General features: G+C 41.5%; 1 protein-coding gene across 5 annotated transcripts in view; it reads left to right on the top strand.

The window, feature by feature from the left end:
- MSL3 (MSL complex subunit 3) overlaps nucleotides 1-8,717 on the top strand; it is a 16,200-nt gene extending 7,483 nt beyond the window's left edge. For all 5 annotated transcript variants that reach the window (XM_040266472.1, XM_040266475.1, XM_040266476.1 and 2 more), the window contains 4 exons: nucleotides 644-753; nucleotides 4,369-4,468; nucleotides 4,811-4,895; nucleotides 7,346-8,717. In XM_040266472.1, the coding sequence (XP_040122406.1) occupies nucleotides 644-753; nucleotides 4,369-4,468; nucleotides 4,811-4,895; nucleotides 7,346-7,445 (395 nt within the window). In that variant the 3' untranslated portion in view covers nucleotides 7,446-8,717. The remainder of the gene's footprint in view (nucleotides 1-643; nucleotides 754-4,368; nucleotides 4,469-4,810; nucleotides 4,896-7,345) is intronic.
- The last annotated feature ends 16,965 nt before the right edge of the window (nucleotides 8,718-25,682 follow it).

Raw genomic sequence — 25,682 nt, 5'->3', positions numbered from 1 at the left:
AATCAGGATTCCTGGTACTGACCAGTTTCGCTCTGGTTCACCTGTCTGTTTGCAGTCCCTCTCTCCAGCCCTGAACTAGTTAACGTCCAGTACATATGGATCTGCCTCTTCTAGGCATGAATTCATCAGTGGAATCATGTAATACGTGGCCTTTTGTCCGTGGCTTCTTTCACTTAACATACAGTGTTTTCAAGTTTCATCATGTTGTATGTAGTTTATCCCAGTGAAGTGTGAAAATGAGTGTTAGTCACTCAGTTGTGTCCAACTCTTTGTGATCCCCCTGGACTGTAGCCTGCCAGGCTCCCCTGTCCATGGGAATTCCCAGGCAAGAATACTGGAGTGGGTTGTCATTCACTTCTCCAAGGGATCCTCCCAACTCAGGGATCAAACCCAGGTCTCCTGCATTGCAGGTGCAGGTGACTGTCTGAGCCACTAGGGATATCTCCGAACTTGATTCCTTTTCTTTCCTTTTTTCCATCAAATAATATTCCAGGTACTGTCCTTGACAGGGAAGTCTTATTGGTAAAAATTAAAAACTTCTCTGCTGTTTGTAAAGGTCTTCCAGCAATCTTTAATTCGGTAGCTGTATGATTAATTAATGGATAATTAATTGGTGACTAATTAAAGTCTTTTCCTTTTAAAGAGACACCTGTTCATAGCAGATCATCCTCGCCTGTTCCTCTGACCCCTAGCAAGGAAGGGAGTGCAGTATTTGCTGGCTTCGAAGGCAGAAGAACTAATGAAATAAATGAGGTAAAGCATTAGTGTCTGTTGTTCACCTGCACTGAACCCTTCCTTTTGTGTTTTCTTAAAAGTCTTACAAGATGAAATCATAACAGAATTTTTTGTATGATGTGTGACATTGTATTTGTGGTATCTAAAATGAGACCGTTAGGACTGGCATTTGAACTCCTGACCTCCGGACCCCTGCCTGCCTAACCGCTGCGCTACCGTGGCTTGCTTAAAGGGTCAAGCAGGGTATTCGAACTCCTGACCTACGGAGCCAGATTGCCTGTCCACCTGCCCGTCTGCCTAACTGCCACGCTACTGAGGCTCAAGGGGACGACCCAAGATGAGATGGCTGGATGGCATCACGGACTCGATGGACGTGAGTCTGAGTGAACTCCGGGAGATGGTGATGGACAGGGAGGCCTGGCGTGCTGCGATTCATGGGTTCGCAAAGAGTCAGACATGACTGAGCGACTGAACTGAACTGAAAATGGGACAGTGGTTCGGATTATAGCCCTGTACTTCCATTCCTCCTTTATTTCAAATAAGTCCAAGTATTGAAATAGGAGTGTTGTTATTTTATAGAACAGTTGTCAGTACAGTTTTTCTGCAAAAAGCCAGAGAGTAAATATTTTCAACCTTGTGGGCTACATAGTCACTGTCGAGACTCCCCAGCTCCAAAGCAGCCCCAGACAATGTGTAAGTGAATGAGTGTGCCGTGTTGCAATAAAACCATGTTTGTGAACACTGCCATTTGCATATCAGATAATTTTTCATGTATGTGATATTCTACTTTTGGTCTTAACCATTTAGAAATATAAAACCCATCATTAACAGTAATATTAATAGCCATCCCTTTGAGGGCATGCTATATGCTAGCATTGTGCCAGGCACTTGATCTAAATTACCTCAGGTTCTTGAGAATAACCTTACGAGCAGAGTTCCCTTTTACAGACAAGAAAGCTTCAGTTTGAAACTATTTTTAAGGCCAGTTAACTGAGATACATAGTGAGTATTTCAGGAGTTCAGGAGATGTCTTAGTCCACTGGGGTATTGTATGAATCTTGCCTAGCAAGTGGGCTTTCCTTGTTTCCGTGCACAGGGGAGCATGGCTTTACCAGACAGAATGTTTGGTGACAGGGGTTAGCAAACTTTTCTTATCAAGGGTCAGATTGTAAATATTTTCAGGGTTGTGCAGCAGCTTGTGGAAGTGGTGTGAATAGGTCATAAAGGGGTGTGCTGGGTGGCCCCAAAATTCATTCATGTGTGCTCGGTCTCAGTGCACTCACTCAGTCGTGTCCAACTCTTTGTGACCCCATGGACTGCAGCACGCCAGGCCTCCCTGTCCATCACCAAGTCCTGGAGCTTACTCAAACTCATGTCGATTGAGTCGATGACACCATCCAACCATCTCATCCTCTGTCGTCCCCTTCTCCTCCTGCCTTCAATCTTTCGTAGCATCAGGGTGTTTTTCAATAAGTCAGTTCTTCACACCAGGTGGCCAAAGTATTGGAGCTTCAGCATCAGTCCCTCCAATGAATATTCATGTGCGCTAGTAATCAAATTTCATATGATTTTTATATGTTGTGAAGTAGTATTCATTTAATTTAAAAAAAACATTTAAAAACAGTTGTTTTTAGCATGAGGGGGTTGCTTTGGCTCACGGGCTGTAAGTTGACTGACCTCTGCTAGAAAACCCAGTTCGTGTTCCAGTGATGTTGAGGGAAGGTTAGGAAATTCCTAGTGCAAGCAGTCCCTAGTTTTCCTTTTTTCAGACTAGAAAGCCCTGCAGGTGTTGTTATTCAAGAAGAATCCTGTTTCTTACAGTAATCCCCAACCTCCATGATCTTAGGCCAGATGAGCTGAGGTGGAGCTGATGTAATAGAAATACAGCACACAATAGATCTAATGCACTTGAATCATCCCCAAAATGTCCCCCGCCCTGGGGCCATGGAAAAATTGTCTTCCACAAAACTGGGCCCTGGTGCCAAAAAGTTGGGGACCCCCAGAAAACATCTGAATACTGAGGCACAGCCATTCCCACTCTGGTCACTGTTGCAACGCCGCCATCTGGTGGTGATAGGTACAGCTACAAAGTCTAGTGAAAAAGTGGTTGGGGTTGGACAGGCTCTCATGATGAGACCTTGGTGCATTCCATCTGCATAAAGCCTCCATTGCAGCATGTTTTCCCCAGGGCCCTGCATCCTGACCACCTGAGACTCACTCTCCCAATGTCATTTGCTGCCCAACTGCACCAGGGAGGGTCTGGACTGGCGTAGTCCTGGTTGAGATCACAGGCGATTACTGTGCACACCCTGGTTGAGACTTCCTCCACTGGCAACCTGTTATTTCCCCCCATAATGCATCTTTGAGAGAGCTGATTCACTACATTGAGCTGCAGAATTGAGGGAGGGAAGTAGCCAGGCTCGCTAACTAACCACATGATCTGCTTTTGCACGTGAGTGTGCCCTTCGTGCCTCCAGTGATGGTGGATTCCCCCATGTTCACTTTGAGTGTCACTGTCAAAACAGTTGCTGAGCTGTAGCTGTGTGCACCGTGGAGTTCAGTGCTAGGGATAGTATAAAGGGGCAGAAACTTACTCCTGCCCTGAGGCTTGTATACCACAGAAGCGTGGGGTTGGTGAGGCACGGGCTGAAGCCTGGGCCTTCAGCATGGAGACAGATGGAACCATGGTGGTGCTTGTTAATTTCTAAAATTTCATTTGATTAAATAGACTACATCAGCCTTTCTGGGCTCATTTTGGTATCCTTCTGCTTTGTCTTATAGAAGTCTTCCTTTGACCCAACTATTTCCAGATTAAACTTGGCAGATCCCAAAAGGCAAAGCAGCAGCTAGGTAGAATAGACCTATAATTTGCTGAAATATTTCTCTGGAAGCTCATCAGAGAGTTTTGAAATTCAACTGTTACTTTAACAAAAGCCCCCAATCCACCCACACTTCTGGAATTCAAAGTGAAGGAAAAGCATGCAGTTGCCAGGGCTGAAGTCTATTTTCACTTGATTCAGTGGGTGAAATTAGTTTCCAGAGTGACTGTAACATAGCAGAATCTTAGAGAATCTTGACACAGTGGTAACCTTTCTCAAAAAATCTTTTATTGCTTCATTGTCTAAAACGTCAGAATTTCCAATAAAGGAGAAGGGGCAGAATGACAAAACAGTTACAGCTAATTTACAGGTAGAAGCTATTGAAAATTAGAAAATTGAATATTTTCCCAATTTTAAGTCCTCTTTCCTTGTTTATTTTTATGAGTTTGTGTTTATTTGATACAGTGGCATATTTTTTTCATCTGCACACAATCTGTCATAATTTTAGGTGATTAGAACTGTCTCCATGTTGCCAAGGAAGGTGGGATGGCTTTAGAAGCTCCACATTGGTTTCTTGTCATTGTCCTGTTCCATGTTTGGTTTCTTCCCATTTTCTGGTCCAGCTATGAGGCAGCTCCAGAGGTTCCAAATGGAGGGGAAGCTCCAGGGTAGAAATGAGACACTTGAGCTCTGTCTTTCTGCCGGCTTGGAAATGTCAAAGTGTGTGTATTTCTGCTGGAATTCCAAATGTACAGATCTGTGGGTAATAAAGTGTGAAGATATAACAACAAAGCATTCTCTGTGCTTTTCCCAGGTCCTCTCCTGGAAACTTGTACCCGATAGTTATCCCCCAGGTGACCAACCACCTCCACCCTCTTACATTTATGGGGCACAACACTTGCTGCGTTTGTTCGGTAAGCAATCCTTTGCCCTGCTTTCTTCTTACCGTTTTTATTTTCCACTTTAATTTTAACACCTGTAGGCTTAGGTACATCTTGTGGTAATTTGGGAGGTCTAAGAAAAATCACTGAATGTTGATCTCTTAAAAACAATGAATCTTAAATTTCATACAAATTGTGTTTGTAGTATTTGTACTTACTACTCTATGTTCAGTAAGAGTTTTGGTTTTGTTTGGCAGCATAGGTGTTAGTTTCAGTTTAAATAAGATCACAGGGACCCAGAGGATCCCTGAGTGTGTCCTACTGATCGCCAGATTCTGCCGATTGTAAATGATTTTGCTTTTCTTTTTAATGCAGTGAAACTTCCAGAAATCCTTGGAAAGATGTCCTTTTCTGAGAAGAATCTGAAGGCTTTACTGAAGCACTTTGATCTCTTTCTGAGGTATTATTATTACTTTGTCAAAACTTACTCTGCCACCGTATATATGACTTTTCTGAACTTGTCTTCAGCAGATGTAGAAGCTAGCTCTGGTATTTTGAATGGTAGCAGTATTATGTAAGTATGGTTGGTTCTAATAGTAATTGTAATATGGGGAGTTGGAGCTATTTCATTTTTTCATAGTCTATCTGGTTTCTAAGCAAAGGGTATGGAGGTAAAATTTTTTGTGTGTCATTGGAAGAATCCAGTTGGATAGCCATGTGAGTAGAAAATTAATTTTCTAAAGAAGTGATTGAGATTGATAGCTATTTAATTTTATGTATTTTATTCAAGAGTACCTTAAGCATGTGACTTTCCTTTGTTCCATGTACATACATTTGTAGGTCTGATTTTGGTGTCTACTTTGGAGTTAAGAGAAATGATGAATAGTCTGTGCTGATACTTTGTGAATTTGGAGAAAGGTAGTGTGTTCTTCACCTGACAGAGCCATTTTATTATATGGTTGGATCATTCACTCTGAGGCTGTGCCCTCTGCTTACCTGGGGTTGTAGATCCCAGCCTCCTTTACGCCTGTGGCCCAGTTCTCCCACCTAGATGTCTGTTGACTGGTTTCTCCTGGCGTTCCAGGATGGTTGTCACTCTGCCTCACCCAGTGTGTCCTGTGTACCTGACCTTGTTTTTTCTTTCTCTTTAAGAGGATACTTTTTCCTTGTATTTAGATCCCAACCTGTAAGAGCTAGTCAAGTAGGATTTACTGGAGTGGAGAACACTCCAGCCAGAGAAATGAGTCGTGGCGTTTGTAAAAGATGCTTTCATCTGGGTATTTCCAATTATGTATCAAATAAGTGGAATTCAACTTTAAATCATTTTATTAGAAAAAAAGTTTGAAAAATGTCCTAATCTCCTTCAGCCTTCCCCTCAAACAAACGTACAACTCTGTTTTGTATAAACATTTTGTTACACTGAAATCAAATAATGCCAAAATGAGACAGCCACTGGTTAGCACAGGCTGCTGCTGCTGCTGCTAAGTCGCTTCAGTTGTGTCCGACTCTGTGCGACCCCATTGACGGCAGCCCACCAGGCTCCCCCATCCCTGGGATTCTCCAGCAAGAACACTGGAGTGGGTTGCCATTTCCTTCTCCAATGCATGAAAGTGAAAGTGAAGTCACTCAGTCGTGTCCGACTCTTCATGACCCTATGGACTGTAGCCTACCAGGCTCCTCCGTCCATGGGATTTTCCAGGCAAGAGTACTGGAGTGGGGTGCCATTGCCTTCAGGAGAGCCTTCTAATTCTGAGATATGCCCAAAACAAAGTAGAAATTAGGGTTTTAGGAGGTTACTTACAAAGATTTACAAATAAAATAGTACAGCTGACCCTTGAACAACATGGGTTTGAACTGCACAAATCCACTTGTACATGGATTTTCTTTAATAGTAAATACTTAGTACTACATGATCCATGTGGCTGGTTGCATCTGCGAATTTGGAGGAATAGTGAATACGGAGGGCCCGACTAATGAAATTGTTATACAGAGATTTTCAACTCTGTAGAGGGTTGGAGCCCCAACCCCTATACTGTCCAGCTGTAATGGGTTATGAAAATGTATCCAAATATGTCAACTATAGAATCAGTGGATTGAGAGTTGCTATAAAAAAGGTACAATCAAAGAAGAAAGAGTTACCTCAAATGAATTTGACTTGGTTTTTACTGAAGAAGGTATTGCAGAGGTATATCCTTACCTTTTTAGGAATTAGGACAGTTGGGAGGAAGCCAGGGAAACAAACAGGAAGCTAATTACTTAGCGTACTAGTTAATTTGGTCCATGTGAGCCTGTTTGAGCCCTTCATAGTGAAATATTTGATGCTTCAGAGTCAAGATAGTGTCTGTGTTGCAGATTCTTCAGTGACTGGCTATATTTCCACATCAATCCATAGTCAGGCATAAGGCAGTCTTACATTTTTACTGCTAAGCTGGAACTTGCAGCATCTTTTGGCAATGGCAAAGTAGAACTCAAAATGCTCTTTACTGATTAAACCATTCAGTTTTGTTTTAACTTAGCCCGTGTAAGTACTGTGCACTTCTCAGGTGACATTTATTGAGTTAATAATTTATTTTTTATAGTTTGTTTTTTAAAACAGGAAAATGTAGAAATACTCAAGAGGCCTTTTTGCATGGAAGTGTTTAGATAATCAAGACTGCCACCTAGTGGAGTTTAGAAGCTATAGCAATAGAAATTTGTATACTTGCTAGTGAAAGGATTCCAATGAAACAGTTATTAACATAGAAGCTGGGTATGTGCAATGAACATAATCAGTATATAGAAATCAAGATTATATTATTTTTTTCTACCTAATACAAAAAGAGTGAAATGTTACAGTTGTGGAAATTCCTGTTTTGCTTCCTGGTATTTAGTCTTTACTGTGGTGATCATAGGGGCTATTTTTTTTTCCAGGTTTTTAGCAGAGTACCACGATGACTTCTTCCCAGAGTCTGCCTATGTTGCTGCCTGTGAGGCGCACTACAGCACGAAGAATCCCAGGGCGATTTATTAAGGTTTCGATGGTCCTAAAAGAACAGCTTTTCTATCTAATTCTCGGTTCCCAGTAAAGAACTAGGGAGTCAGTGGGCCTTCTTTATGCAGAAAGCAAATGGGGGGCTTTGGCAGAGGTGGGCCCATTTGTTTGAGTTGCTTACCTACTGTAGTTATTTCTGTTAAGGATTACTTCCTCGGTGCCTCGATGGCCTCCAACATGTAACCCTTGCCACCATACACGTGATCTGTGATGGCAGGAAAACAGCAGCTGTGTTCACAGTGAATTGTTAATGAACATGTGATTAGGTTGGGCTGTTTCAGTAGACGGAGGTACTTGTTAGCAGTAACCACGTCTTTTAGTTATTTGTTAGCATTAAACAAAATTGTTTTGCAAACTGTTTTCATTCTTGTGATAAGACCGAGCAACTCTGTCCCACAAATTCTAGTTTTGCTTGGAAACTGCAAAGTAGTCCCTGAATATTTTAGAGGGAATCGATATTAAGAAAATTTGCAGCTATACATTTGCTTGTTACAGTTCCTTTTCTATAAAACCTTATTTTTGGTGATTTAAATAAAGCATTGCCTGAATGTTTGAGATTTTATAGCTACACTTGGTTGTGTAATATTATGGTTCCTTTTCTGTAAAATGTTATTTTTGGCCATTTCAAATAAATAATTTCCCATCTTATTGGAAAGAACCAAGAGAGAGTTTTTACTCTGGTCTTGTCCTTTTCTCTTTATTTGTTGTAGGAAAACAGTAAGGTAACTGTGATTCCTAAATTTTGTATTTTGTTTTGCTTTCCCTCTGTACCTTTTTTGTTAAGGACTTTTGTTTTCCTTTCCTTTCTTTGATTTTCCTACCTTGGCTGCCTAACTGAAAGGTGGTTCCTGGAAGTTGATACAGCCCATCACTGTCTTTTTGCCTGACTCTGGGCTGGTTTGGGGCCAACATATTTATTGTCTTCCATCATTACATAAAATCTAGCAAGATGATGTTAAGGGACTTGATATCCATTGAGAAAAGGGGTTTCAATAGATTAAGATTAAAAGCAGTAACTTGGGGAAGTCATGTTTACACCCGAATGAAATTAGACTCTTCAACACACCAGTTAAATCTTTTTTCTTTCTTTCTTTGTTAATAATTGGAGAGAGACTTTTTTTTTAGCTTCTGCTTCTCTTATGCTTAAGCCAGATTCCTCCAGATGTTCATTTGGGACAAAGCCTTAGTGCATTTTTAAGCTGATTGAATTGTGTTGTGTCTACTTAGTTTCAATAAAAACAATGTTATTTTATATGTCTCTTTCCTGGAATACATCTTCTAAACTCAAAGTAAATTTGTAAATAACAATTTCTTTGCTTCAACTTTCCTTCTGATTGGTGTAAATATTGGGACCAGTAAGCAGAATGTATGTCCCTAGTGAGTATCTTCAACACGTGGGATGATGTGCTTACCCAGCTCTACTCCTTTTGCATCCAGTAAGGGCCCGGCCCAGATCACCTTGCTGGTTGGAAGTGTTGCCAATGTACCTCTGGCATCGAAAGCATATGTATTACATCTGTCCTCACACACCAACAAATACAATTACAATAAATGAGTGAATAAGCAAGAGTTCATGCATTGAACAGTCTGATTGTGGTCTCAGGGGATGGTGGTTATTTCTGAGGACCAGAGGAAAAGCAATGAAGGGTCTGCTTCAGCAAAAGAGGATTGGGGCATGTTTGCTGGGGGACTTAGAGTGTAATCCTTTCTTTTATCACCATAAGTGACCGTGGCCAAAATGGCAACCATTCACTTATAGCTTGAGGAGATGGATGTATGCTTTTGACCTTTTTGTGGAGGTGGATTGCCAGGCTGGGACTGACCTCCAGTCAGGCAGGGAGAGAGCAGGGATCCCCCAAGAGTTGGTAACACCAGGTTCATATGTTCTTTCACTCATCAAAAGGGGTCTAGCAGGAGGCAGACACAAATGACCACATACAATTCCATTTGTGACATGTCCAGAGGAGGCAAACTATAGAAACAGTAGATTAGTGGTGGTCAGAGGATGGGGAGAAGAGGGAATTGGAACTGACTGATAATAGGGCTGAGGTCTCTTCAGGGTGATGGAAATTTCTGGAATTAAGACAGTCATGATCATTGCCCCGCTCTGTGAGTTTACGAAAAAACACAGAATTTTATATTTTTTTAATGGTGAGTGTTATGGTATGTGAATTACATCTCAGTTAAACCGTGGAGATCTAGGATTGGCTATGCCTAAAACTCAAGCACATATTCCACAGAAATCCATTTTTGAGCACTGAATGGCTGACCATTTGATCTAATTCACATGTCTTCCTTCATGCATCATTGCCCAAGACAGGCAAGGCTCCTTTCCTCACTCCACTGACTTTACATTTCACCGGAAGGTCAGGAGACCCAAGGCCCTGCCTTCATACAATGTCCTTTATAGGAAAATGGGAAGTTGGCAGATCTTCAAACTTGTCTGACTCCCAAATTCTTCTACATGGCAGGGCATGAGGAATAATGATATATGGATATTCTGATATAAGCCAAAAAGATGAACAGTTTAGTGACAGCAAAAGTAACGTGGATTAAGAATAATGCAAACCATAGCCAGGTCGTCTTTACAAGTCTTCCTGTTCTGGAATTTCTTTGCAACATCAACCTTTATCCTTCTAAAAGTTCATAAAAAAGCATAAGTGGTAAAGTGCTTGACTGTGTTTTTCTATTGATTTGTACTTCTCTCATGCAGATTTACAACTTTCAGTGGAATGATTTAATAAGTCATTTTGGAGCTCTGCTTTGGCACAGGTAAATTACACCAGCCTGCAGGTTCTATTTACTGTTCAATCTTCATTGTCGTAAAGGTGACTTTTGAGACAATTTCGGGTCGTCAGCCTCTATTAGTTACCCATTATTATCCAGAAAATAATTTTGAGTGAGATGATTTGTGAGCTGTATAGAAACACACCTATTAGAGTCAGAGGATGAAGGCTGCTTAAACGTGTTCGGGTAGTACATAAACTGAAAACAAAAATGCTCTATTAGCGGGAAAACCTAGTAAGATTTTCTTTTCTTATATGATAATCCATTTTATCTTTTATATTCTGTAGTTCATAAGACTTAGCCAATCATAGCATTAAAACTCTGGTTTAATTTGGTGATCTAGAAGAAGCCATAGTGTGATAGATAGAATGAAGAATGTTTCTAAATCTTTACATATACCCCATCTCCATGTCCCTAACCCCTGAAATGTAAATTTGCAGTTTCTCTTATTATGAGGTAGGATCTAACATTTAATACTGTAAATCAACTGTACTTCAATTTTAAAAAGATCAATTTTCCTTCCCCCTTGAAGTTGGTCTGGGTGTGTGTGTGTGGGTGTGTGTAAGACTGACTTTGAGTAGATCCCAATGAGAGAGCTGTTTTCCTACATAGAAAATACCAACTAGTCTGGCTTGGGGACTTGCTTTGGCCACGAAAATGTGCCAGAATTGATTCACATCCCTTCTTTTCCTTCGATGGACAAGCCTGGGCTAACCTGCTGGATGATAAGAGACATGTTGCCTAGTTATTTTCATCATTCAGCCAACAGCCAGCCAATTGCTCAACATGTGAGTGAAACCACTGTAGACCAACCAACCAACCCCCAGCCTATACCAGCCTACCACAGATGCATAGACAAGTCAGTAAAAATCTGCCAAGCCCATCCTAGGTTAACAGAACCATCCAGTTGACCCATATATTATGGACTGAAAATAAATGCTTATTGGTTTAAGTCACTGTTTGGGGGTGGTCGAAAGTGAAAGAGGAGAGTGAAAAAGTTGGCTTAAAGCTCAACGTTCAGAAAATGAAGATCATGGCATCTGGTCCCATCACTTCATGGGAAATAGATGGAGAAACAGTGGAAACAGTGTCAGACTTTATTTTGGGGGGCTCCAAAATCACTGCAGATGGTGATTGCAGCCATGAAATTAAAAGACGCTTACTCCTTGGAAGGAAAGTTATGACCAACCTAGATAGCATATTCAAAACCAGAGACATTACTTTGCCAACAAAGGTCCATCTACTCAAGGCCATGGTTTTTCCAGTGGTCATGTATGGCTGTGAGAGTTGGACTGTGAAGAAAGCTGAGCACCGAAGAATTGATGCTTTTGAACAGTGGTGTTGGAGAAAACTCTTGAGAGTCCCTTGGACTGAAAGGAGATCCAACCAGTTCATCCTAAAGGAGATCAGTCCTGGGTGTTCTTTGGAAGGACTGATGCTAAAGCTGAAACTCCAATACTTTGGCCACCTCATGCGAAGAGTTGACTCATTGGAAAAGACCCTGATGCTGGGAGGGATTGGGGGCAGGGAGAGAAGGGGACGACAGAGGATGAGATGGCTGGATGGCATCGCTGACTCAACGCACTTGAGTTTGAGTGAACTCTGGGAGTTGGTGATGGACAGGGAGGCCTGTTGTGCTGCGATTCATGGGGTTGCAAAGAGTCGGACATGACTGAGTGACTGAACTGAACTGAACTTGGGGGTGGTCAGTTATCCAGCAATAGCTAACATCGCAATGTGCCTATACATTTTGCACACTACTATGGAACAGCGCAAAGTCCATTGCCTTGGCTGAAACTGCTGAAATTCTGGCATGTTCAGAAGCCATCAGCTAACTAAAGGAACGCATACCTGCTCTTGCTTCTAACCAGGTACCAAGTGAGAGAATGGACAAAGACAGCAATGCACCCCAAGATCCCAGATCTTGTAGCTAGCACGACCTGGGTTTTATTTTGTAAAAAATTTAAAGTTTCCAGAAAATTTGAAAGGAGAATATAATAAAATATACTTTCACCATAAAATTAACTTTATTTTGTAAGATTTGTTTCCAGCCACTATTTGAAAAAGAACTAAAACATTTTGGATTTGGCTAAAATTCTTTTTTTACCATTACCTGGATCTCAGTCCTTGACCCTTCTGAGTTTGGTGTAGTGTGGATAGATACTGTGCACATGAAACTCCCTGCTCTTATACTCTTCATCATATTTTAACATGTAGATTCATATTTACATATAAACATATATATACCTGTAGAAATATACATTTGTACCTATACAAAACTGCATAGTTTGTATTCTCACATAGGCACACACTGAGTTCTTTTAATTGCTGTATAAAAATTTATCATGTGGATATGCTATCCTGTATTAATTCCTTTACCACTGTTGGACATTCAGATTGTTTCCAAGCCCACCTTTAACTAACAGTGCTACAAAGAACTAGCCCTTGTACAGAGTTCTTGTATTCAAATACAAGTCCTTCTCTAGGTCATACAGCCATAATTGTTGGATGCTCAGACACATGGGTTCTTTTTTTCACATTTTCTAGAGTCTAAAGTTACCCCATTAGACAGAGACTTGGCTTTACTAGAGTTCCTGGGTGTTAAATTTCAGGGAGGCTGTCCTGTGAGACATTTAAAACAGAGGGAGCTAAAGAAAAGAAAATGGATGGAAATTTGAAGTCTCGTTGAAACTTTCTCCACATTACCTCATCTCACATCAAGCCCTCCCCCACAACAGTGTTTTTAGGTGGTACTGGGGATTGTTCTTTGATGGGCTCATAGAAATTAGAAATAAAAACTTAACTTCCCAGTGGTAAAAAGCAGAGTAGGAGGTGATGGTCTGGTACTTTGCTCACTCATTCGTTTCCAGAGCAAGTGTTATGGAAAGGAGTTGATTGGTCACCTGAAAAATATTTCAAATGTTGTGTTTAATTGGGCAAATGCACCACATTAGATAATTTCTGAGGAGCTATGGGTTCCTTAGTCCATAGGGCAAGCCAGTTCTTTGGTTTTCTCAATTGAGAGGGAGGACAGATTTTAAAACCTGTTTTTTACCATTCTGAGACATGATATGGTAAATATACCATGGTACTGAAGAATTGATGCTTTTGAACTGTGATGTTGGAGAAGACTCTTGAGAGTCCCTTGGACTGCAAGCAGATCCAACCAGTCCATCCTAAAGGAAATCAGCCCTGAATATTCATTGGAAGGACTGATGCTGAAGCTGAAGCTCCAATTCTTTGGCCACCTGATGTGAAGAGCTGACTCATTAGAAAAGACCCTGATTCTGGGAAAGATTGAAGGCAGGAGGAGAAGGGGATGACAGAGGATGAGATGGTTGGATGGCATCACTGACTAAATGGACATGAGAGGGAGGCCTGGCGTGCTACAGAACTGAACCACAGTACAATCAAGGTTAAGTAAAACAATATTCTCTCTGTAGCCAGGAGAAAATCAACAATACTCCTTGTTGCTTATGGAGTAAGTAGCTAAATGTTCTTAGATTTTACACATCCCCTGTCAAAAGTGCATCAGTCCACAAGAAGCCTGTCCTCCCAATAAATACTATTTTCAACAAATTGTGTGTACCCTTTGTCCTTTGCGTTCAGTCCAGACCAGCAGATCATGACAGGATGATGTCAGCAGCACCCTAGTGCTTTCAATGTGTAACCATATCTGAGAGCCGCCTGAGGTTTTTTTGATTTATGCCAGGTTACGTTATAGACGCTCTGTAATACAGCTGCTAGTTTAAAATTCTTATAACCAGCAATAAGAATTGCTGGTTTGTACTAGAAGGAACAGAAGTAATACTCCATCATGCATTTTGTATAGAAAAATGAGGAAAAGTAAAACTACTGGAAAGCTACATCTTTGTCCTTAAAACTTCCAAGCCATCACTCCTCGGCCTTTTGGCTAAGTTCAAGTGTAAAATTTCCAAGTCAGAACGCTCACAAAATCATGATTAAAATAATAATGAAGTAGTAAACTGCTTGCACCCAGAAATCACTCTAAAAGAAACATCTATATGTCTATTTTTGCTCACTCATGTCCAACTCTCTGTGACCCCCATGGACTGTAGTTCCCCTCTACCCCCAGGCTCCTCTGTCCATGAAACTGTCCAGGAAAAAGAGTGCGGATCCAGGGGATCTTCCCAACCCAGGGATTGAACTCGCGTGTCCTGCATTGCAGGCAGATTCTTACCCTGTGCACCACCAGGGAAGCTTGTTCTGCCCTTGAAGATGTTTGGAATCAAGGCTCTGATTTGGGAAATATCCAGCACATCTTGTACTCTTAAGGAAATTTTTATAAAGAGGTTTCAAGTGTTGCCAGTTTTTCAGTGATTATCTGGCAGTTTCAAATGCACCGCTTTCTGCTGTCCTCTGTTTTGCCGAAAATGGGGCTTGGCAAACCACCTTTCCCCCTGTGCTGGCTTTGCTTCCTGTTTCCGCCAGTAGAGGGCACTGGAGAGGGAAGACAGAGCGGGGCGGGGCTTCGTCCTTCTGCGCTCACTTTTCCGGTCTCGGAGGAGAGGGCACCTCGCTCTGGCAGCCGCAGGGGGTTGTAGCCTCCGCCTTCTTTCTGCACTTTCCAGAAGCATCTTTGTTGGAGGTCCACCCTCCTTCAGAAGCCCCTTCTCAAACCCCTGGTACCAGCAGCAGCCGAATAGCAGCGCTGTCTGCTCCACAGGTATCAACACGTTATACGCGTTTGGAAAGTTCTTGAAACATTTGCCAAATTGCTTTCTAGACGCATTTTTGTGATTTACACTCTCACTGGTTATGTGTGAAAATGCTTCTAGAAAGCCCGCTCCTGTGCATTTGTTAGCCTTAATTATCTTTGTCTTTTACCAGCAAGGACTTAAATATGTATTATCTAATGCTTTACAGGTAAAGTTTCCGAAACCCAATCCACATTTTCAAATTGTGCCTGCCTGTTTGTTTACATTTTCAGAGTTATTCTTCAGTAGTTGTCGTTAGGCCCATTTATTTTTATTTAGTTTTTTGCTTTTTGATGGCACTTCGTGACATGTGGGATCTTAGTTCCCCCCTCAAGGAAGGAAGGTATGCCCGATGCAGTGGCAAAGGGAGTTTCAATCGTTGGACCACCAAGGAAGTCCTCTGTTAGGCTCATTTTAACACTCATAATTTATTTCAGAGGCATTTTCCTCTTTTTAAAATTGATTTTATTTGTCAAAGTGACCACTTTTATGGGCGAGGGGGGATTCCCGCAAGAAATTTGCAGTTAGATTGATCAATAAGGCTATGTTTTTCTTTTTCAATATATTTCTTTTTAGGCTTAATTTTATTCCTCCTACTTAGACTCAAAAATCATTTTCTAAAAATGCTAAGATTATTTTTTTATTTTTAAAATTGGAGTAAAATTGCTTTACAGTGTTTTTTCTGCTGTACAACAAAGTGAATCGCCTATATATATATATATATACACACACACATGTATCCCCTCCCTTTGAAACCACCTTCCCAGCACCACCCCCATCCCAGCCCTCTAGGTCATCACAGAGCTCAGAGCTGAGTGCCCTGTGCTAATTATAGAGCGGTTTCTCACTAGCTATCTGTTTTACACATGGTACTGTATGCATGTCAACGCTACTCTCTGTTTGTCCCACCCACCCTTCCCCTACTGTGTCAACATGTCCGTTCTCTAGTCTGTGTCTCTATTATTGCCCTGCAGACAGGTTCATCTATATAAGGTTATTATTTTTTATTATTAAACCAACCCACCCCTATTTTTTTAAATCACATGATACTAACACTTTTCAGCCCCAAAAATAAAAGCAAGGTAAAAACTGAAAGGCAGAGACATATCAAAGCATAATTAAAAAGTAGGGGGAAAGATATCATCCATCCTCCCACCACTATAGCAGGTGCCACAGTCATGTTGGATTTTTTTCTTCCAGCCTCCTCTTTGCTGCTGCTAAGTCGCTTCAGTCGTGTCCGACTCTGTGCAATCCCATAGATGGCAGCCCACCAGGCTCCCCCGTCCCTGGGATTCTCCAGGTAAGAACACTGGAGTGGGTTGTCATTTCCTTCTCCAATGCGTGAAAGTGAAGTCTCTCAGTCGTGTCTGACTCTTAGCGACCCCATGGACTGCAGCCCACCAGGGTCCTCCATCCATGGGATTCTCCAGGCAAGAGTACTGGAGTGGGGTGCCAGTGCCTTCTCTACTCCTCTTTGAGGCAATGGTATTTCAAAGGTTAGTTGAAGTCCTTCTGTTCTCTAAGTCATGCCTGACTCTTTGTGACCCCATGGACTGTAGCCCCCCAGGCTCCTCTGTCCATGGGATTTCCAAGGCAAGAATACTGGAGTGGGTTACTATTTCCTTCTCCAGGGGATCTTCCTGACCCAGGGATGGAACCAGAGTCTCCTGCATTGGCAGGTGGATTCTTGACCGCCAAGCCACCAGGGAAGCCCCTGTTCTATGATATTTAAATTACATTTGCTTAAATGCCCTTTTCCACACTCCCTGGGAAATCTAATCCCCTGCTCTACCTTTCTGTGACACCAGGTGGACTTTTCTTCTCACGTCTGTATCAGTTTCTTCTCTATAGCCTTCCTCTTCTCAATTGTTTTCTCTTTTTTTCTGGGAGGAGTTATCCACTTTGATCCTTTTATCACTAGTCAATTACAAGTCACCTCTCATCAGCTGACTTATTCAACAGCTGTGGTTTTGGTTTCTGTGAAGCGTTTGTTTCTCCTGACCCATTTTCTGTTTAATAAGACAAGTAGAATGGGAGGAAAAAATGTTTTCTCCAAACATGAAATTCTGAAAGCCCTGACATAAGATGATGGATTAAAAAAACAATCTTTGCAACGTTAGGGTATGATTATATTTTATGTCTTATTGCTGTTGCCAGGTGATTTCACTCTTACTTAGATAATTCTCCATTTCTTACGGGTAGTTTAGGAGAGACATTTTTCATCCAACCTGCTCACACTGCCATCTGAACAGAATGTTTCTTGTTTTGAAGATATTAAAAAAAAAAAAACAACAACATGATGGAGTTGGCTTGTTTTAGAATTCTTTCAAAGTAGCTTTAAGTTTTGAAATACCAAATGGGACATCAGAACAGTAAGTTGAGTGCTCTGATTGCTGTGTAATGACAAAGGTTGATGGTTTCAAACAACAGTATTCCTTCTCACCACTCTGCCCATTACCTAGATTGTCACACGTTTCCCCATGGTGCTGGCTGGCGCTACACCTGTGACTGCCTTGAGCTGGGAGCTCAGGTGGGGCTGCAGCCTCACAGATGGCTTTACTCAAGCCTGGGATGCCTGGTCGGTCTGGGGACTGGTGGCTCCTCTCCAGCAGGGGAGACACTTTGACATGGTGGCTCACGGTGCCGAGAACAAAGCAGAAACCACCGGGCATCTTCCACCACGTTCTGCTGTCAAAGCAAGTCATAGGGCCACTCCAGATTCAGAGGGAGAAAAAACAAATTCCATGTCTTGGTGAAGAAAGCAGAATGCAACACAGCCAGGGGAGGACTGCTTGATGGCCCCATTTGCAGACTTTCTATCAAAACTTAATGTAAATCCCATGAATTATGTTCAGGTAAACATCACCCTAGATACTGAAAGGTTACCTAGCTGGTTTGTTTTTTTTTTTTTTTTTTTTTTGCACCTTGGGGACAGTGAGGATGAATAATGAAATGTCTAGTACATCAGTCAGTGAAGGGCCAGATAGTAAATAATGTAGACTTTCTGGGCCATACAGTTTCTGCTGCAACTGCTCAACCTCCACCATTAGAGAATGAAAGCTCCACAGACGATATAAACATGACTAGATAGCCCTGGGTTCGAGTACAACCGTCTTTACAAAAAACAGGTGGTAGGTAGGATGTGCCTTGCAGGCTGTCTTGCTGCCCCTGGTCTAGAGAAATTCTGTAGTGTTTCTCGTGCTTTCTAAAGGACTTTAATTATCTAGGAAGGAGTTTTCAGATTCTGATAATACCCACATAAATTATCTGAAACTAACTAAATTAATATAATAATGAACAAGTAGTGAGTTTGTACTTGTTATTTTTATACCGTTAGCATCACCCCCATGCTAATAGCATCAAGCACCATTTGTAGAACCTGTTTATGACTTGAGAGTGATACATGCTTTTTCCTTACTTGATTACCATTGCCTTTTAGATTCTATAAAATCACTTAATGTCTTCAGGGAAAGGGTATTTGATAATGTAAAATCCTGTTTGGTAAGCAGAAGGCAAACAGTGGGATAGTTGCAATTTTCAAAATACATTCAGTAGCTTTCTATCCTGTGACTCCAAATAGTTGAGTTCTTGGGCTTTCAAATAATGAAGCTAAAGGAAAGTCATGATTTCAAAACCCTCTTTTTTGTAGTGACTGATTTTTTTTTTAACCTCTGCACTTTTCTGTAATCCCTCAATATCTCATATTTCATTCATGATACATTACTGCCGTATGAGGTCATGGTTGGGTTTTTTCACATCCACACATGCCCATATGTGGGTAGGAATTTTGGAGAGTTTTTCATTAGTATGCACACCATTTTTTTTTGGTTTGTTTTTTGGGAGGGGGTTTTGGGGGAGGTTTGCATGCCATTTAAAAGTACAAGGGATTTCAGGGAAAGGAATTTCCTTCCTCAGCACCAAAGATACTTCTTTTCATCTGTTTTTATGTGTATGCATTATATAAATCAGATATACCGTTCTTCTCATTGCTACAATGTGACCTACATTAAAGCCAAAGGGAAGTATTTCCTTTTGAAATTAAAATAGGGAAGCAAAACACTATGCAGTCTGTTAAAAAGTAAATATTGTAACTGTTTTTCAAGACGATCGTATTGCCCTTTACAGCCATTTCATTCTAGGTCACAGTAGTTTATTCTCTACCTGTGTCTGAGACACCAGAACAGAAAAGCTCGTGCTGCCTTCTGGGCTCCCTTTTCTCAGCCTGTAAGAGCTCAGGCAGGAACGAGGCCTTTCCTTGTCCCATCCTCACCATTTTCCAGTGTGCCCCCTGGATCAGACTGTCACACCCTTCCCCGGAGGTGTGTGCCTATTGTATGCATGAAGGGGGTCGAGAAAACCCACACTTCACTGGAGAGCAGCTGTGACTAAGTGTCTGTTTTGTAAGTGTGATGGAATTCCTTTAGCTTCTCCCACGGATCCCTCATTGCTTGATTAGAATAGCATTGGGCATGCTATGGCTTTGCACAGACAACACAAGTGCTGTGGGTTGAAAATTTCAACATGGCTAGGATAGCAGTTTGGAGAAGGCAATGGCACTCCACTCCAGTACTCTTGCCTGGAAAATCCCATGGACGGAGGAGCCTGGTGGGCTGCAGTCCATGGGGTCGCTGAGGGTTGGACACGACTGAGCGACTTCACTTTCACTTTTCACTTTCATGCACTGGAGAAGGAAATGGCAACCCACTCCAGTATTCTTGCCTGGAGAATCCCAGGGACAGGGGAGCCTGGTGGGCTGCCATCTCTGGGGTCGCAAAGAGTAGAACACGACTGAAGTGACTTAGCAGCAGCAGGATAGCAGTTAGTTGTTGCCTCCTCCTCCTGCCACAGAAAGGTCCTTCTCAGCTCGTGCAGCCACCACGAATCTCTCCAGGAACTGTCTCAGAAATGAAAGAAAAATAAATAGAATTCATTCCTCACACCTTTTGTCTGGAAGTGGGTTTTGCCTTCCTCTTTGGCTCTTTCGGATTGGTGCTTCCTATGTTTTATCTCTTCGTTTCCTGATTTTTTTCCCTTCAGTTCTAGAGCACTCAGCCTGAAGGTGGGCTCCACTGCTCTGATTGCGGACATCAGGCTTCTAGAACACAGCCCAGAGCCTGGATCTCTGGGAGGGGCTGTTTCTGTTTTCTGCTTCCTTAAGGAAAATTAGTCCACGGTGATGCACAGACCTTATTCTGTTTCATCCACCAGCCAGCTGACTGGCACTTTTTTTAGCCATATGAAGTTACCATGCATTGAGTTAGTTTCTCTAAGCTTCCTTTTGAAACCATCTCCTTCGATTCTTGTCCTGTTTCCTTTTCAACCATCTGTTGAAGTATCTTCTTCAGAGAGACTGAAATTGAGACATGAAATATGCTTGAGAGGCTGATGGCTGATATTGGCGATTCAAGGCTTGAGAGAGGAATCAAGGATCCACTATGAAACAGAAAAGCCCTCTTCCTACATTTTCTAAAAGGCACAGAATACTTTGAAAGAGCCAGTAATGAGTTTTTTGAAGACTTAGAAATGACAGTTATTTCATTTCAATTTCCTAGATTACTGTGGAAATTGCCACCTCATAAGGATGTGGACCTTGACAGGGGAAGAGGAACACGCTACAATTGGCTGTCCACTTTTTAGCCTAATTGCCTTCATAGACACATCTAGAGCCATTCTGTGTACACCTCCCAGTATATGTTGTTGAGAAATTATTCTTCCAGTACACTGTTGATACTTCCAAATTGATGATTTCATCTTTAGCATCTCATTGTAAACAGTAATCTTAAGGATGTTCTTTTCCTGAGGATAGTTTCCTGTTTCCCCCATTTCCTGTATCTAAATGAACCAAATCAAATCTTTTCCAAGGACACACCACAGAATTAGTGTGCTATCAGGATATTCAAAAAGAGCGATATGATGCATACTGTTTTCAGTGTTGATGACTGAATTGTGTATTTCGATCAAGTCAGCCAAAGAGCATCTGAGCAGATTTTAATCATCTTAAAATAGGGAGTTATTAAAAAAAAAAGAAACAGTAAAGAATAGCATTGTTTAAGGCAGCATTACAGAAATAATACATAGTCATTTGTGGCAATCACATAGGTTTTGCTGGAGATTTGCTAAATCGTGGCTTGACCTCCTGTCAGCTTGAGTAACGTCACATGCTTTCAGGGTGCATGGCTCCTGTTGGCCTTCATGATGGACAGGTTGACAAAGAACTGATGCCTGGGCCCCTCTGATGTGGCACCATTTTTCATAGTTGGTTGTTCTGTAGCTAATTTGTCAACATGGAGTCTGCTCTGCAGCGCATTAACTTGAATGGTCTAATTGGGCATTCATTGCTACATGATTCTGTAATACTCATTTTGCATTGGTATAACAAGGACAATCTTTCCACATAGGACTCCAACATAAATATATGTTTTCATGGTACCTCTTGGACAAAGAAAGAGAAAATTTGTCAAATGATATATATTTTATGTTTTATAACAAAAAAGGATGGTGTAATGATTTTTTCAGCTCAAATGAAAATTGCAAAATAAGTACTTCTAAAAAATTTGGCTTAGATCTAGGAAAGTCATGTATAAAATGCTTATTTTTAAGCATTTTATTATGGGAAATGTTGAACATATACAAAAGTTGACCCTGTAGAGTACTGAGCCCCCAGGTATGATCATCAGCTTCAACCATTATCAGTTAATAGCCAGTCTTTTTTATCCATACTTTTACCCACTTCTTGTACTAGTCAAAGTTTTTGAAGTAAATTCCAGATATCACACCATGTAAAAATACCATGACGAATGGAAGCATTTAAAAACATTGGACAAAATATAGTATAAACAGGCACTAGGTAATAACAGCTATTATGTCAATATAAAGCAAGAAATGGAGTGAGGTCCTGCATTTAAATGTCAACCTGATGGCAGAAAACCAGACTTTTCCAAAATAACAAATTAGGTATAATTTGAGAGCCAGTCAAATTGAAATGTTCTAGTTGGTTAATAAATATTTTGTTTGTATACATGTTTACATATATATAGAAAAAACATGTAAATCACTGAAATTTTAACCCTGGTTGCTTAAAGTAGGGAGACTTTCATTTGCTTTTTTGGTGTTTCTTGTTTTACGGATTTCTTGGAATGAGATTTATTGCTTCAGGAGTAATTGTGGAAGTTTTAAAAATTATTTTGATGGCATGCAAGCTATTGTACAAAGTGCCAGACAGAGGCAAAAAGATCATAGTAGATTATGTCTTGTTTTCAATTTGTCATTTCTTTGAGTCGGTTAGATCTGTACTCATAGAAAGCCAGCATGGCAGGCATTTTTGCATTTTGCTCCCTCCTTTGCTCCCCCTTCCTCACATTTCCTGTGAGGGCCACCCCACTTCCTCACTGCCAGTCCCCTGTGGCTTGTGGCTTGTATGTGAGGTGAGTGAGTTCCTCTTCAGCTCCAAGGTTGGGCAAAGGACATAGACTGGCCAGTCAGCTCCTCACAGACTCTTGGCCATCATGGTGCTTGGTTGAGGAAAGACATGTTAACAAGGCAAGCCAGTCCAGTAAGACCTTGAGGGGAGTAGACAGAGGGAAGATGTAAGTGTGGGCAGTTACTCAAAAATTTAAACACAGAGGTACCATGGGACTCAACAATTCTACTTCTAGGTATCTACCCAAAAGAAAAGCATACATCCATTCAAAAACGTGTGCACAAATGTTCATAGCAGCATTATGCATAATGGCCGCAAAGTGTAAACAGTGCAAATGTCCATCAACTGGAAAAGAGATGAACAGATGTGGTCTATCCATACAATGGAATATTATTTAGCCGTGAAAAATATCCAAGTGCTCATGCAGGCTACAATGTGGCTGAACCTTGAAAACATCATACTGTGTGAAAGAAGCCAGTCACAAAAGAATGTATAGATTATATGATTTCATCTATAAGAAATACCCAGAATAGGTAAGTCCATAGAGACAGAAAATAGATTGGATAGTTGCCTAGGGTAAGGGGGAAGGCGTGGGTGAAGGGGTTGGGCTCTGGGAAGGGAATGCTAATGGATATGGGATTTCTTTATGGGGGTGATGGAATTGTTCTAGAATTAGATAGTGGTCATAGTTGCATAACTTTGTGAATATACTAAAAACCACAGAATTGTGTGCTTTAAATGGGTGCATTTTATGATATGTGAATTCTGTCTCAGTCTAAATAATGCTGTGGAAATAAGAATATTGAATCACACCAAAAGAAAGTAAATGGATCTACTTTGACACTAAAAGCTTGAAGAGTTAGGGCAGGAATATTAATCATGAAGGTAAGATGGTGATATCTTTTGACAACATTTGTTACAAAACCAATACAATATTGTAAAGTAAAAAAAAAAATCTGAAAAAAAAATTAAAGCAAAGAAGATAAGAGCATTTATTTGGTGTCTTCTACCCAAGTCAAACTTCAGATTATTTGACTCAATCGTTTTTAAATTAATTAATGAATTTTATTTTTGCCTGCCCTGGTCTCCATTGCTTTGCACTGGCTTTGTTCAGTTGTGGAGAGCAGGGTCTACTCTCTAGTTGTGGTGCACAGGCCTCTCCTTGGGGTGGCTTCTCTGGTTGCAGAGCATGGGTGTGTGGGCTTCAGTTGTTTCGGCCTGTGGGCTCAGTACTTGTGGCTTACAGGCCTAGCTGTTCTGCGGCATGTGGAATCTTCCCAGATCAGGGATCGAACGTGTGTACTGTGCATTTGCAGGTGGGTTCTTACCCACTGCACCACCAGGGAAGTCCTAGTTTCTTAGGCACCTCTAGTTCCTACTAATGTAGATGGGAGCAGAGGCTTCATCAGATCCAAGTTCAAATTGTTTGACTGGACTACTTCATGGCTGCTGCTGCTAGTTCAGTGGTCCTTCATATCTGGTCTTGCCTCTCTTCTGATGTCAGAAGACATGGATGATTGTGATATCTTTCTGGCTTGTATCAGGGTTGGTGTACATGACCCCCGAAATATGAGAGAAGTGATGGCATGCCACTTGTGATGCAAGATCTTAAAAGGCAGCGTGGCTTGTGCCTCTCTTTCTTGGGCCCCTTGCTCTGAGCAAAGCCAGTAGCCACATCAGGAGGACCGGGGGAAAGGAACTGAAGCCTCCTGACCACAGCCCCACAAGTGTGCTTGGAAGTCAGGTCTTCACATGGCGTCCTGATGGCAGCTCCTGGAAGATCCTGACCAGAGCTCTGGCTGAGCCGCTCCTGAGTCTTTTTCTTTTTTACTTTTTGGCTCTGCTGGGTGTTCACTGCTGTGCACAGGCTTTCTCTATTCTCTAGATGCAATGCACAGTCTTCTTGTGTTGTGGCACGTGGGTTATGGCACGTGAGCTCAGTAGTTGCGGCTCCCAGGTTCTAGAGCTCAGGTTCCATAGTTGTGGCACACGGCCTTAGCTGCCCCTCAGCATCTGGGATCTTCCCAGGCCAGGAATTGAACCCGTGTCTCCTGAATTGGTGGGAGGATTCCTTACCACTGAGCCACCAGGGAAGCCCCAGCCCTGAATTCTTGACCCATGCTATTTTCAGGCACTAGGTCCTGGGGTAATTTGTTACTCACCAAAGGTAACTAGTTGGGTGTTATTCTAATCTAATCCTTTCATTCAATCTTCATTTATTACCTAGAATACTTCTGTAAAGTGAAACTTTCCTTCAATGACTATTTAATTACTCTGCAATATTGTTGGTGGGCTTTCCAGGTGACTCAGTGGTAAAGAACCTGCCTGCCAATGCAGGAGACTTGGATTTCAACCCTGAGTTGGGAAGATCCCCTGGAGGAGGAAATGGCAACCCACTCTAGTATTCTTGCCTGGAGAATTCCACAGACTGAGGAGCCTGGTAGGCTACTGTCCATGGGGTTGCAAGAGTTGAACACAACTTAGCAACCGTACCACCACCACCACCACTGTTGTTATAGGAAATAATAGTTATTCTTTTGGTTCAAAAGTATAATCATACCACATATATGCTTTTGTACACATGCATATAATTATACATGTTCACATATGTGTATATATATTTGTAGATGGATGAACAGATTGATAGATAAATGTAAAGAATTTAGAGAATTTTCTTATATTTTTACAGGTTGTCCTAAACATCCTATGACTGGTGGTGTAATAGTCCACTGAGTTTATTTAACCATTCCACTTTATTGGAAACTTGATTTGTTTCCAGTGTGACTGCTAATAGCCTATCAATTGAAAATATGTTTGTTAAGATTATGTTGTTAGATCAGATTCTTAGAAATACAACTGCTGAATCCCAAACCAATGGCATTTTTAAGATCTGATCCATTATTCTAAATGACTTGCCAAAAAGAAAATAGAATTTCTAGTGGCTCCGGCAAAATCTGGGTGGCCGTTTCACTGTGTTCCTGTCAGGGATCTGTGTCATTTATCCGTTCAGTTTCCCTACAGCAAATGCTTGCCATGTACCAGGCTCCGTTCATAAAACAAACAAAGGAACACAAACTCAATTTCTTAATTTTGATCCAATAGTACCGCACATACTTTGTTTGAAATTCTTGATATCTGCTATGAAAATATCTCGATGCCACTTCGAGTTTTGCCCACTGAGCCAGGCAGGGGTTGATTTGTGTCCACTCACCACTGTCGTCGTCACCCACTCTCTCTCACCCTGCTGTCTTCATCCTTTCTGGGTTCTAATTCTCTTCTCTCCTTAGGCTG

The sequence above is a fragment of the Oryx dammah genome, unplaced genomic scaffold, assembly GCF_014754425.2.
Source record: "Oryx dammah isolate SB20612 unplaced genomic scaffold, SCBI_Odam_1.1 HiC_scaffold_23, whole genome shotgun sequence".
NCBI lineage: Eukaryota > Metazoa > Chordata > Mammalia > Artiodactyla > Bovidae > Oryx > Oryx dammah.
This window is presented reverse-complemented; position numbering and strand designations above follow the sequence as displayed.